Genomic DNA, 15,083 nt, shown 5'->3' with positions numbered 1-15,083 from the left:
ATAGCTAGCAATCTACTGTCTACTGAATGACACCAAGATTTATCACCACTCTTTAGCAGCCAGGTGGTTACAGAAACTCTTCATTTACTGGGACAATGAAAGTAAATGAATTCTCAGCATTGTACCATCAGCAGATTTCAGACAATACAACTCGCAGGAAACTCATTTACCCATAATGCTCCTGGAATGCCTCCTGACTGACCGCTGCTGGATTCCCTCCCCATTCGCACATGGGATGCTCTGCATCCCATATCTTTCCCCAACCCCATTTTCCCATCAGCTTGCCTGATACCAGCTGTAGGCCATGTTGTATCTTACACAGAATCGAACGCCATTAATGTTTCAGCGTCTGGAGCCGCCGTCTCCAAGCCAGGATGTGGGACAGGGACTCACTGGCCTTCCTGAAACACAACAGCACCCTGCAAATCATCTGTGAGTAGCACCCTCTCCATCTTCTCCCCAGTCTCTCTCCCAGTGTTAAGGTTGATAGTTTCATTTACATTATTAAGGAAATTGCTAATGTAAATGTAAACAAAGGGATTTTTATTAGTATTTTGTCAATGGTAACAAAGCTGATATTAATGCATACATCATGACAGTAATTAAATATGAGTTTTAAATAACCCAATCATGAGTAAGAATGACCAGTATTCATTTTTGTCAAAGTAAAATGTAAAATGTCTAATAAATATGACATAATGAAATATTGAATTCAAACAACAACAAAAACAACTGTAAAATTAATGCAGGCCAATTTTTAACTTCTATTATAAACTTGTTTTATAGTTTTCCAAATACAAGAATTGTGATTAAAACAACAAAAAATAAAACTTTTTTTTTTTTATTAAAAGAGTTCGTCATGTCTCAAAACTTATTTATTCTCTGTTGCTTTTAGTTTATACGAGTGTTCTGTTTTAACTGTTTTGCTGCTATTAGTGTACTTAATTTTTTTTATTTTATTCTAACTTGTACAGCACTTTGGTCGGCCTGTGGACGTTTTTAAATGTGCTTTATAAATAAACTGAACTTGAACTTGAAATATATAATTCCTTAAACACAAAAACTATAATTTACGAAAAATAAAATAAAAATTAATACATTGGAAAAAAATATTTTTTTATTCTGTTATTTTCTATAATTTCCAAAATACAAAAACTATGAGTGATTGATTAATAAATAAATAAATAAAGATCAGGCCACTGTAAAACATTTTCCTTGTCGTTGACTGACTCTAGTGGACATCTAATGAGAAAGATCATCTAAAGCACAATGAGTGACAAACGTCTCGGGTTACTTATGTAACCATGGTTCCCTGAGGGGAACGAGACACTGCGTCCTCTAGGGGTCGCTATGGGGAACGCCTCGTCGTGACCCGTGTCTGAAGGAAGAAGAGAATGATGTGCGCTACCGGCGCCTATTTTGTACTAGTCGCGACGGTAGTGACGTCATGGCTGTCGCCGGCCAAACAAGTTGGTGTTTTTTCAATGTAGGCTTCAGACACGGGTCACGACGAGGCGTTCCCCATAGCGACCCCTAGAGGACGCAGTTCGAAGTTCCACGAAAGGGAACCAGAGCCTTAAGCCCTTCATGGAGTGTAGAGAACTTGTAATATGACTAAATGTGGGTGTGTTGTCAGGCCTGTTAATGAAAGGATCCCAGAGAGCCAATCATGGGTGACAGCGCGAGCCCAGGAGATGTCTCAGAAAGCAGGAAGCTGGAGTCCTGAAGGCCAACACCCAGACGACCCCGCAGATAACCGCAGACAGTCTCAGGTACACAGAGCCTGTACTATCTCATTTACCATTTTTGGTGAGGGTATTTATGTAAATGCTTGAATTTATAAAAATTACATTTGGGCAGTGCGTAACTCTCAACCTCAAACATTACCAGATTAGTACAACAATAAATGCAAATGTAATTGTTTCCACACTACTGTATGAGAAAACAATATTTTTGTGATGTGAGAACCACTATTTCATCAGTTATGAATTCTCCAGCAGCATATAACTCCCTCACAGCATGATAATATTTGTTATTAGAGTTCAGAACGTTCATGTAGTGGCAAACCATGGGACGTCTCAGTGGATCAATAATGTTTTCTCTGCCTTTATAAGACAGCAACTCAGATATTCACAGTCTTTTGTGGAGGGTGTCCATTGGAGCGGTTTGTTTTCATAACCCTGAATGGCTGGTCTGTCTATCCCTCATCCATGTGCATCTCATTGGCAGACAGCAACAAAGGCCCTTCTCTGTTGCTGAGTAAAATCTGAATTCGGTGGACTATGTTCCACACTCTCTTATTCTCTTTCTTATATTTCCCCTCAGTCTGTGTGTCCTTCTGTTACTGTTTAAATTATTTAATTACTCTCACATGTCTGCTTTGTACGGTGAAGCTCATGTCATTGAATATATGCATCCATATTCGACTGTCTGGGAAGGGTGTTGAAACCCTTCCGCAGTCTTAAGTGTCATTGTACTGTCAGGAGGTGAGACACTCCTGCCCAGCTCAACTATTCATTAAATTCATGACAGGAACAGCATCCAGAGCTTATCAATGAAGAAGGCAGCATAAGAAGTAACAAAAGAAAAGCTGTAAAACACAGTTCTAAAGTTGATTAGAAAAAGTCAAGCTTTCCTGAGCAGATGAAAGTCAGAAACAGTGAGATAGTATTGTTCAGTGAAAACAGATTTTTTTTGATTGCAAGAGCTTAGACATAGTTCACCCTAAAAAAATAAAAATTAAAAATGCCATTATTTAATCACCCTCATGTCAATCAAAGCTAATATGACTTTCTTTTTTCTATAAAACATACAGTGATTTTTTGAAGAATATCCTGAGCGGTCATTACAACATAATGATGGAGAATGAGGACTGGGGTTGTTGATCTCCAAAATGACCAAAAAATAAAAACACATGGTCCATAAAAGTTGTGCACTAAATTTTTTGAAGGCATATGGTAGTTAGATGACTGAGGTTCATGTCACTATTTACTGGGAAAATCTTAACATCTATGTTCATAAGAAAAGCAATGTCTGATTCATGTTTAAATTATTTATTTGAGTCAGATCTTATGAATGAATGACTGAATCAGTTGACTGAGTTTACAAAACCAGTCTGTTTGAATCAGTGTTCAGTTCACTCATAGCATTCAACAGCTCTTTGTAAAAGAAATGTATGAATCACAACTTATATTTTGGTCTTTTTTATAGTTGTTATTATATGGCATCAGATCATTTTGAATGATCATTCCTAATTCTTCTTTGTCAACTTTTTTGGAGCTTGGAAGCTTCTGTCCCCATTTATTGTAATTGCACAGTAAGGAGTAACCAGCAAATTCTTCAAAGTCCTCCTTTTGTGTTCTACGGAAGAATGAAAGTCATACTGTTTAGAAGAATGTGAGGGTGAGCAAATGATGTCTAAACCTTTAAAAGAAGTGCTTAAACATAATTGAGTCAAGAGATGTGTGTCTATGTATTTGAAGCTGGTTCACAGAATATCCTGTTTGTGATCTGAGAGAGAGAGTAGTTTCTATACCATAATCTCCTGATCTTCTCTCAGTGATCCTGCAGTTGAAGCCCTGCATGTATTGCATATGCATGTACTTTTTGCAAACCCAAAAGCAGTGATGTATAGAACAGAGGCTGGGGCAGGACTGTCCTGCTACTCTTGCATCTCCATACATGGTGAAGGGAGAGATGAAGGTGGAGATGTCCTCCTTCCATCCACTGTGCTTAGGCCTGTCTCTCAGGCCCCTGGCATTCGCTCTTGCCTGCTGTCCCTGGGCAGTCATGCATGGTCTCCCTCTGTTTCTGCAGACAGTAGAGATGAGAGAGATGGGGCGGGACAGGTACTCGGACACTGAGCACTATCTGCCGATGGAAGGCCATGGCAGGGCTGCTTCCATGCCTCGACTCCCAGCAGACAACCAAGTGAGCGCCTCATCCTGTCATTCCTTCGTGTTTTCCCCCTTCCTTTTCTTCTAACCCACTTTTCACATCTGTCCTTCCTTTCTTGACCCTCCAACCCACTTTCCATTGCTGCCTTTGCATTAAACAAATGTGCCCATTGACCAGATAAAGCAAAGAAAATCAATTATAGCATCTGCAATGGATTGATGTCCTATATGAGCAAGTGTGAGGGTGAATTACACAAACAAGTCAATTATGTTAAGTTGCTAAGTCATAACAATACTCTATGGCTAAATGGTGCATTAAGTCAAGTATACTACGATGCAGTCTGTTGAGTTGGAATGTGTAAGATGGTATAGCAACATGAATTACATTTTCATTAGGGACATATGTTCAGGACTTCAGGTGTCTACATACTTTGGATCAAGTAGTATATTCATCTTTGCAACAGAGAAAATTAGGAAGAAAAATGTTAGTTTCTAAGGAATATGCCTTTTAATGTTGCACATAAAAAAGAGAAAGAAAGAGAGAGAGCGAGAGAGAGAGACAGAAAGAAAGAAAGAAAGAAAGAAAAAGAGAAAGAGAGAGAAAAAAACATGTTGGGCCCAGAACAGATCCTTGAGGCACTCCACAAGAAACAAAGCTTGATCGGTCAGTATTTCATAGTTTTATCAGCATACCTGCCATAAATATGCATTTTAAGTATTTGTAATTATCAGAATATGTGTTTGAATATATGTGATGTATTCAAGAATAATTTTTTTTGCATTCAAACACTATCTTATTATAATTGTCTAGATACATGATATCTAGCATATTACAACATGCACCCTCATTACTTATGATGCATATTTGATGCAGGTCTAGATGGTCTACAGGGTATAATTTAACTTTTTTTTTTTCATGTTTCTCATCACTGGTCATCAAGTAGCCTCCTCCTCATTCATACAGACCCTAATATACACACTTCCCTGCTACACATTATACAAAAAGCATGATGTCACACGAACGACATCTGGAGGCTTTGTATTCATTAAACACAATACCCACATGACATGACCCTGCATCCACTGTGATTCTAAAATCTATAACAAGTGCACACTTGGCTATCCCATGATGCTGTGGGAGCTGAAGAGCTGAGAGATTAGAAAAACAGGGTTGGGTTTGCTTCCTTTTTTTCTGAATAAACTCTCTTCTCATGCTGTCTCCTTGAATTTCTGTGAATATGTCTTTCCTTCTCTCCTTCTCTGTACCTTTATTTTTCTTTAAATTCTTATTTTTATTTTGAGTTTGCCTAACTCTGACTTCCTCCCTTAGTAAAGACATTACTCAGTGTTTTTACATTGTCTTTACTATAAAAAAAATGAAGTTCTGTATTTACAGCCCAGTATTACTTTATATGCTTCCGCTCTATTTTTGTTTTTATTATATTTTGGCCAAGTTTGAATTGTGTTTCATTTAGGGTCATAAAGCTCAGTGAAATTTGAGGTGAATCAAGCAGTGACTTGGGAGTTGGTACTGAGATTTGTGTGAGCATGTGTTTGTGTGCGTGTTAGTTTATGTAATTACAGTACCGTTTAAAGGTTTGAGGGCAGTACATTTTTTTTATGTATGTTTTTTTTTAATTGTTTTATTTAACAAGAATGCGGTAAATTGATCAAAAGTGACAGCAAGGACATTTCTGTCACAAAACATTTCTATGTCAAATAAATGCTGTTCATTTAAATTTTTGATTCATCAAAAAATCCTGAAAAAAAATGTTTTTGTAAATTTTTAGCAGCAAAAACAGTTTTGAACATTGATAATAATAAGAACTGATGACCATTATAAATAATTGTGCACCAACAATAACTGATGATTACTGAGCAGCAAATCAGCATATTAGAATGATTTCTGAAGGATCATGTGACACTGAAGACTGGAGTGATGGCTGCAGAAAATTCAGCTTTGCCATCACAGGAATAAATTACATTTTTAACAGAAAACAGTAAAATTGTAATAATATTTCACAATAGTACTAATTTCACAGTTTTGGTCAAATAAATGCAGCCTTGGTGAGCATTTGAGATTTCTTTCAAAAACATTTTAAAAATCTTACCGACCCCAAACTTTTGAAAGGTAGTGTATGTGTTGTACTTACACAACACTCAACATGTACTAGTGTGAGAGTGATTTACATAAATTTCTGAAACCAAGTACAAGAGAGTTTTGTTGGTGTGGTCTCATGCTTATACGTACTGTATGTGTGCGCAGTGTTGTAGTAGTATACCTCTCTATGGGCACTGTGTCTCGTGATCACTGTACTGTTCCTCACCGTATCATTCTGTGTGGTGCACTGTGATGTGTCTCTAACACTGCCTCTGGTCCTCAGTGTGTGTGCTGCTGTGGTAAGTGTCTTTTTTTTGTCTCCACTGCTTCTGTGTCTAACCAGGTTCTCTGTGTCTCTCTTTTCTCTCTTTATTTATATCTCTCTCTATTTCCTCCCCTCTTTCACTCTGTGTTTTTGTCCACCCCATCCTCCTTTACTCATGCACGAAACCCCATCTCCAACTTTTTATTTTTTTGGGTGCAATCTCTCTCTCTCTCATGCCTGGGGTCACCCACTGTTAATGTGCTTTTGTCTTGTGGAATTGCGGCCCTATGTGCTTTCTATGTGTGTATTTGTATGGACATATTTGTGGTGTCTTGTGTTTGTATGGAAATGGCTGTTCAGCAGCCACGGAGGAAAGGACGGCACCGGGGAGATAATCTCACTGTATGTGCAACCTCTCTCGTTCATTATTACTTTTTTTCCATTATCACTCTCAGTTTGACTTTCTGTCTCCCTGGAAATCACATAACTCGTGCCTGAATATCTCAGGAAAAAAAAATACTGGAAAAAACGTTCATTATTGCAATATGGGTTTTATTGGCCTTTTGACATTATTCTTTTTTTTTTCTTCATTCAGAGGAAACATTTCAACCATAATACAGTAAAGATTTCAGTAAAATCCTTTTTAACAGAATGAAAGCAATTAAGGAAGGCTCATTTAATATTTCTGTTTATTGCTATATTTAAAAGAAAATTTAATATTTATATAGATATATTTTTACTAAAACGTTTTAATATTCTGAGGGACTTCTGTGAACATTTTTAGTATTGACAGACAAATCATTGATTCAGTTGTGAAGAGTCTTTAAGCTATTCATTGTAATAGACAGTTATAACTGATTCGCATTAATGAATCAAAATTATCAAGTCTAACACAATTTTCTTGTTACTCAAGTCAACATTTGCATACTGGGGCATTATTATTATCTGTACGGTACAGACATATTTTCAGACAGATTTGTGTGCAGATCAAATCACACAAAACTCCTTGTCTGCCTCCCCCTCATGTATATCTGCTATCTGTGTGCTTTGCAACACTCATTGTGTGCTGTGTGTTCATGTGCATGTTATGTTTTGTGTGCATATGTGTCCATGGTCTTTAAGTGTGAGTGTGCCGTTTTCTGTGCTGGTGTGTGTGTGTTTATGTGTGACTGTGCTTTTGAGCAGAGACGTGCAGAGATCTTTTGGTGTTCAGTGGGCTGAAGGGGGAAAAGGGCATGTGTTTCTAGGGCATTTTTTATTTGTTGTTTTATTATTTTTTATTTTAAGAAAACTTTGAATGTGTTATTGAGTTACACCTACATCTATACTGGTATATAGTTGTTGAATGCAACATATGATGAAGAAACAACTACTAGTCCACAGCAAAAGAAATATATATATATATATTTTAAATAAATCTAATCATTGTAAATAATAATAAAAAACCTTACATACATAATGCTACTGTAATGGAAGTGGGTGAGAAAATAGCTTACTTCCATGTCTTTTTTACAGACGAGTCAATAACTGAAAACCCTTGATTGTATGCAATGCTGCATCCATGCCTCTAGGTGTCAGTGTTGATAGTGAAAACAGTCGAATTCACACTTTTATGAGAAGGACAGGCTCTAATGAGATCATTAAGATCACACAAGGTCCGACGAGTGGAAAGGGTCCAGGGCTTGAGCCACTACAAACCACCCCACTCTGCACGTCCCTCTTCCTGGACCATTTATCTGGTGCTGACCCACACATCCTCTCTGAAAGTCTGGACAGGCCTCTCTCTCTGCTCTCTCTGTGGTGTGCATGACTGTGAGTGATGAAGAGAGAGGTCTGCTGAAGAAATGTGCTTCTCTCAAATGTGAATGAGTATTTTTTTACTTTTTATAGATTCAGTCCTTGATGCATGCAAGGCACGAACTTTTGCAACTATTTTTAAGTTTCTCTCTCTTTTTTTTTTTTTAACATATTTTTTCTGTATTTCTCTTCTACTCGGATTCTGCATGGTGAATTTCTTTAGTTGTTCGCTGGTATCGTCTGAGTGTGTCCATCAGGTCATACACAAGCAAACCACACCAACTCCCAGACCTACAGAATTAAACACACGTTTTAAGTCATCATAGACGCCATTTACACCTGGTATTAACATATGATTGGGCACAAATTGTCAGCACTATATACAGATGTAAGCATGGTGCTCGTCTTGTTTTCCAGTGAAATATCTAAACATGCTTATAAGATTTGTTTTAGAGAGACGTAAATATAAATTTTGGATTATATAAGTTTAAGATTTTTTTGAAAGGAGTCTCTTCTGCTCACCAAGGCTCCATTTACTTGATCAAATTATAGTTAAAATAGTAGTATTGTGAAATATTATTACAATGTAAAATAATTGCTTTCTTTTTTAATACACTTTAAAACTGCAATTTATTCCTGTGATGCAAAGCTGAATTTTCAGCATCATTACTCCAGTATTCAGTGTCACATGATCATAAATCATGCCAATATGCTGATTTACTGCTCAATAAATATTTCTTCCTTTTTTTCTTTTTTCGAAACATCTTACTGACCCCAAACATTTGAACAGTAATGCAAGTGATGTGTATATAGTCACAAAATCAGAGACCTTCCCACTCACCCAAGACGGATGTTAATACCAGATGTAAACAGGGCCGTACATTCATACGACCATCTGCCTGCCGTTACGAAATACTACGGAAATGAAGTTTCCTTCTCAAATCTTCCAGACCCATTAATTTCCAATAAACAGAATCCTCTGTCTTCCTTCGCTCTCTTGTCTTTTCTCTCCCTACCTCTTTCTCTCTGTCTCTCCTGTGCCGGCTCTCTCAGCAGACCATCACCGATAACAGTCCGATGAAGCGTTCAGCTTCATCTTTGGGCCACGGGCGTCAAGGCCGTTCAATGCGGGGTGAGGACTATGCCATGGACAGGGTTATCCCAGAAGAGGGTCACAGACATGGGCATCGCCACCGAGACCGCAGTCACCGTGCATCAGAACGCTCCCTGAGCCGCTACACTGATGCTGACACAGGTCAGAGACAAACGCATGTAAAATAATGGTACTGATGGCATTTTCTCTTACTATTAGAAGGAGAGCTAATAGTAATGCCCTTTTTCCTCTCTCTGGCTGTGGCCTAGCAGGTCTTGGCACTGACCTCAGCACCACCACACAGTCAGGAGACCTGCCATCCAAGGAGAGGGACCGGGGCCGGGCCAAAGACCGCAAGCACCACCATCATCACCATCACCATCACGGTTCTCTAGATAAGGAGCACTACGGACACGAGAGAGAACGAGGGGACTACGGCCACAGAGGGTCTAGAGAGAGAGACCGCCGCTGGTCCCGCTCACCGAGTGAGGGCAGAGAGTGCCTGACTCACAGACAGGTGGGCGATTCATTCATAACATGTGAACATGTGCTCATAATGCACATAGAGACACATTACAGTTGAACATTTCTGCAGCACTGAAAAAAATTATTTACTTTATCAGTAATTTGCTTTCACTGTTGTTCGGTCCCTAGTGAAAAGAACAAATATATCAAGCGTAGCGTTAGTTCTGGCAGGTCATGTTAGTCAAGCTCGCATCAGCTGACTCTCAGCTGATCCCCATCTACCTATAGGAATACGACACCTATCTAAGCATTCATATATAAGGTCCCTCAGTATTATCAGCAGTTTTTGCATTGCTCAATAGCTAATTACCCTTCTCCATCCCCAGCTCCTCCTCTGTCAGTCAGGATTCAGCCTTCTGATTATCCTTTGAATCAGACAAATTCTAAAATGTGTACATACAATTATTATGTACCCTGGGGGTACATAATAACTGCTCTCCCTGCTCTCATCCATGCTAGGCTGCATGGATGCGCAGGGAGTTCTTGCCCAGAACAGAACCATACCGCCAATCCAAACTGTATGCTAATTGTCAATCATCTTTGACGATAATGGTCCTGACAGAAATACAGTAGTCAACATTTGAAGTGGATCAAAAATGTTCATCAAAGTTGTCCTAAGACAAGAACGCATTTTGGTTTTAGGTTTTAGGACAACTTTGATGAAAGGTTTTGATCCACTTCAAATGTTGACTACTGTATACTAAAATGTATTTACATTTATTTTGTGCTAAGTATACTACAAATAAATGTACACATTTATGTGCTTAATAAAATACCCTGCAATTGTACTTTTGGTATACTAATCTGGTATACTTAAAGTCTGCTAAATTGGAACAACTAATTTTGTGCTTATTATGCAGTTTAATTGTGAAGTAGTGCTGAGGTCCAACTAAATATATACTGAAGTATATCTGATTGTGCTAAAGTGGAACTATTGCAAGTATACTTAAGATACACTTTAAATATCTTGCATTTAAAGACTGATATTATACAGAGATCACACAATCCTTATTAATAGTGATATTAAAACACATTTTAGGCTTAATATTAAGAAATGTGCATTGTGCAATAAAGAAATACTCCAAATAAAGTTTAATTAGACCTATAATTTAATATCAGTAAGTATTAAGTGATACTATGTTAATAAATATGTTAATAGATTTGTAGTATGAAATAAATGTATTTGAAATAAATTATGGCATTTTTTTTTTACTATGGGTAAAATTATCCAAACATCCATTTAAAAAGTAACATTTACTTGAGAAGCCAAGTTATTTAAAACATTAAACATACAATCATAATTTAATTGGGTTTAATGTTCCTAACTCATTAGCAAATAGTTTTTTATTTTGTTTTAAGAATAAACATTGTTAGAAAAGACAAGAAAAAACTTAAACTTTATTTAAAACTTTATGAACTTGAATTAATTAAGAATTAAACTATATTTTAATTCTATATTTTACATATACTCTATACTGTTGTTGTTGCTTCTCGAGTAAATCTTGTTTTAAGGATGTTTTGGTATTTTTACTGAAAAACACGACTAAAATACTGATTTAGTGAAATGATTTGTGCAGAGAACCCATCTGTTTCTTGTATTAAAGCATGATGATTAACTTCAAGAATCAACATTTTATATCTGTTCCAGTCATTTTATGCTATTTATTTATATTGTGACAATGTTATTTCCAACAATATTGTGATAGTCAGGACCAACAATAATGTGACCAGTCTGAATGAATTCTTTTTCAGTTTCATTTGTATTGACAACACCCAGCCTAGTTTTGTCAAGACCAAAATTAAACAAGTTACTTTCACACTTGCAACAGAATTCAATTCTTTTTGTTGTTCTTTTCTTTCTTGTGTCCTCTCTTTTCCCTGTGATATGTTGCTTCACGTTTGGTCGTTTATTTTATGGCTGTTTGCATCTTGCTGCTTTGCAATGTCTCTCATTCTTGTATCTCTCTCTCTCGTGACTGCGCTCTTTCCTCTCTGACTGCGGTGTATGTGCCATCTCCTACTGTCCTTCTTCTTGTTGTGTGGTTAATTTTGTGGTTCTGTTTTATTTGCCTTGTTCCATTTTCATGTAGGGCAGTAGTTCAGTAAGCGGCAGTCCAGTCCCCTCCACCTCTGGGACCAGCACGCCCCGCAGCCTCCGTCCTACGAGCCCCTCCCTGTGCAGGGCAACCCTCACCCACATTCCCCCAGGACTTCCCGCCACAGCACCCCCCCTCAGGGCCAGCCACATCCACGGCGCGTGCCAAACGGCTACCGTTCGTCCTCGCCCACTCCCCACCACCACACCCCCGCCCACCCGGGAACTCATAAGCCTCCTCATCCCAGAGGGCCCAGGAAGGGCCTCCACGAACCCTACAGTGAGACTGATGAGGATGACTGGTGCTAGCCTCTGGGACGGGGAGGGGTGAGTCCTGCCGCGCTCTCACGGTGAAGTGATACTCTCATTGGATTGGCCACTCTGTCCGGGGAAACACTAGGCAGTGCTCTGAATGTTCACAGGGGAAATCAAGGCATGATTCATTTCTTTCTATTTCTCGTTTCTTTTCCGATTCCTCTGCTGCCGAGTGTTTCCCTGAAAGCGACGGACCGCTGACAGTGAATATGAAGACTTATGAATACGAAATCCTGTTCTTAGCCTTTTTCTGAAGAATATAAAAATGTTTTGATAAGGAGGAGGAATGTCTGAACTGTTTTTCCCCAGGACATTTCACGCAGTCCCTCCGGAAATGAGACGCTAGGAACTCTTTAGCACTCGTTAAAAAAGAAAAGAAAAAGAAGGTGGATCACTTTTCATTTCACAGAACTTGACTTGAGATTCGTTTATTGCAAAAATCAGTCCAGATGCTGGGAAATATCGATGAGTTTTATCATCTGTGTTTACTGTTAATAATTATCCCAGTGAGGGGGAGGCGTTGGCCCATGCGGGTAAGTTGTGGGTGGAGTTGGAGATGGGCGGAGATGAACTCACCTGAACTAAAACAGGAAAACCCACCCTGCACTTCAGACCCCCAAACGCAAGAAAGAAGAATCACAAACAAAATAATAATAATAATAGGAGAGAAAAAAATGAAAAGCTCCTCACTCTTTCTTCTTCTACGGCTTCGTCTTCTGCTTCTCGTTGGAAACATTGGAGTTTGAATCTTCTGTTGCACTGCCCAGCTTTGTTTGAACAGAAAATAAATCCCTTGGAAATCCTGCATGATTGAAAAAAAAGAGAAAAAAAAAAAACAAGTTTAAAAAAATACATAAAGAAACTTTGGATAAAAAAGGGGGAGGGGGGATCGATTCCTTGGCTCTTTTGTCATGTCCGTGACGTTCTCTCTCTCTCCCATCAGCACCCTCTCTCTCTCTCTCACGCCTCTCTGAGATCCCTCTCTCCTGAAGGAGGAAAGGGTTCAAACCAGTAAATGGGTGACCAGAGAGATGTTCGCAATGTTTTCTACCAGATTTGGTGCCAAATTCGGAATCAAACATAAATGGATAGCACAATTATTTTTAAGCTTGACATATTATAACCTTTTTATTTACATTCCTCTATCAGTGTAAAGATCATTTGCTCACTTGCACAAAAATGCAGATATAGTAGCACATAAAATACACAAACATATTTATTTATTTTATTTATTTATTTAGTTGACAGGGACATTGTACATTAATAAAACATTCCTGTAAATGTACCAGAATTAGCCAAGGCTATTTTACATCCGTAGTCCCTGGACAAGATGTTACAAGTCACCCTAAAATAAAATGTAATTAAAAATACATACTAAAAAATGTTATAATTACATAGTTCAAATCATACAGTATTCTATTAAAAAACAATGGGATCAAATAAAGACAATGCAAACAAGATACAATCAATGATATAAATGACACATGTGATTCTTTTCCCTTACACCGCCGTAAACGTGCTCTTCCAGTCTTCCAGGGTAAACGCAGAGAAGGAGAGTTGAGGGGGGGAGAAAAGAGAGAGAGAGAACCTCTCCAACTTTACATATGATTTCATGTCGATAATGACAATGTGTGTATAAAGATGATTGCATAAATGACGATAATTGATGGTGATGAAGATGATAATGATGATGATGCTTATCATTTGGTTTTTCTATCTGTTTTTGTATTTGCCTCAGCTGCTCTTTGTATTGCCAGACTTGTTTTCGTGTGAGTTTTGTGTAGATGGTGTGTGGAGCTCTGTGATAGTGATCCGTTATGGGCCATGACAGAAACCCATCTGACCTTCAGCCGGCGTCCTCGGTAGCTCGACGACTTCGGATGTTTCCATGGAAACACTTTCTCAGCCATATCATTGAGCGTTAATGACAGCTCGAAGCATGCATCTGATCTCGAGTCTCTGTAACTGTGAACACTTTTTATCAAGAAAGAAAAAAAATGAAAAGGATAAAAGAAATTAGAGGAAGAGCTGACTAGTTATCAACCATATTGATACAAACGTGTTATATACATCTTTAAAGAGCATTTAGATATAAGCTAAGTAAACAACGATTGGTTAGGTTGGCATAAAATTCTTACATTTTTATTATTATTATCTATTTTCACTCTTTTAGTAATAATCTTAATTTTAAAGGATTTTATTTTATTTATTTAAATTATTTGTTATAATTATCTATCTAGAATTATTACTATTTAGAATGTTTTTTCTTACTTTTAAACCAGTGGTTCTCAACTAAAAAAAATTGGAGAGGACTTAAATTATTAAATGAATTATTTATTAAAATTGAATTATTTATTCAATAAATTCTATATTAAAATAGATTTAATATTTTAAATATATTAAAGATTGAGAACCACTGCTTTAAACGAAGAAGTCCCCAAGACATTTTAATATGCCAGTAAATGGTGAGAAGGTAACTGAGCTCCACTACCTCTACTAGATCAGCAGATGGCGCTGTGATCTACATTGTTCTGCAGCCAGTGGCTCTGGCTCTGTCAGTCTCACCTTTTTCTGTTCCATGTTTATGTCAATGACCTGTACACTGAGAGTAGTACTATGTGTCTGTCACCGATGGTGCGCCGTTCTGTGTTCAGGAAATGTAACACAGCCAATCAAACTGCACAGGAACATGTAACACAGCCAATCAAATTGCATGGGTGAAACAATGACCGGGCCTTTTCTGCCAAAACTTGTCTCTTGTGTCCCACTGATCTTTGTGTCTTTTCGGCCCATATTACCATCGTCATCTCAGTCTTCTTTACGAGGCAGATCCTCTGTGGAATGACTCGGCATACACAGACACGCTGCCGAACGAGTCCAACTTTGCAGCATGTGCAAATTAGACGATGTATGTAGCATTTACTAACATATTATCACGCACAATCCCACTCGAGTCGAGTGAGTCCTGTATGTAGCATTACTGATGAAACTGGTAA

General features: G+C 38.0%; 1 protein-coding gene across 1 annotated transcript in view; it reads left to right on the top strand.

Annotated features, from left to right (window-relative positions):
- Nucleotides 1–12,452, top strand: part of LOC107723201 (voltage-dependent P/Q-type calcium channel subunit alpha-1A-like) — a 119,243-nt gene extending 106,791 nt beyond the window's left edge. Inside the window, 7 exon segments of the mRNA XM_016531755.1 lie at nt 323–432; nt 1,637–1,772; nt 3,817–3,930; nt 9,113–9,314; nt 9,425–9,669; nt 11,768–11,830; nt 11,833–12,452. Coding sequence (XP_016387241.1) covers nt 323–432; nt 1,637–1,772; nt 3,817–3,930; nt 9,113–9,314; nt 9,425–9,669; nt 11,768–11,830; nt 11,833–12,081 — 1,119 coding nt within the window. The 3' untranslated portion in view covers nt 12,082–12,452.
- Nucleotides 12,453–15,083: the final 2,631 nt, after the last annotated feature.

Source organism: Sinocyclocheilus rhinocerous, unplaced genomic scaffold, assembly GCF_001515625.1.
Source record: "Sinocyclocheilus rhinocerous isolate Xijiao unplaced genomic scaffold, SAMN03320098_v1.1 scaffold2560, whole genome shotgun sequence".
In the NCBI taxonomy this organism is placed as follows: domain Eukaryota; kingdom Metazoa; phylum Chordata; class Actinopteri; order Cypriniformes; family Cyprinidae; genus Sinocyclocheilus; species Sinocyclocheilus rhinocerous.
Note: the sequence above shows the minus strand (reverse complement) of the source record. Positions and strands in the feature narration are given on the sequence as shown.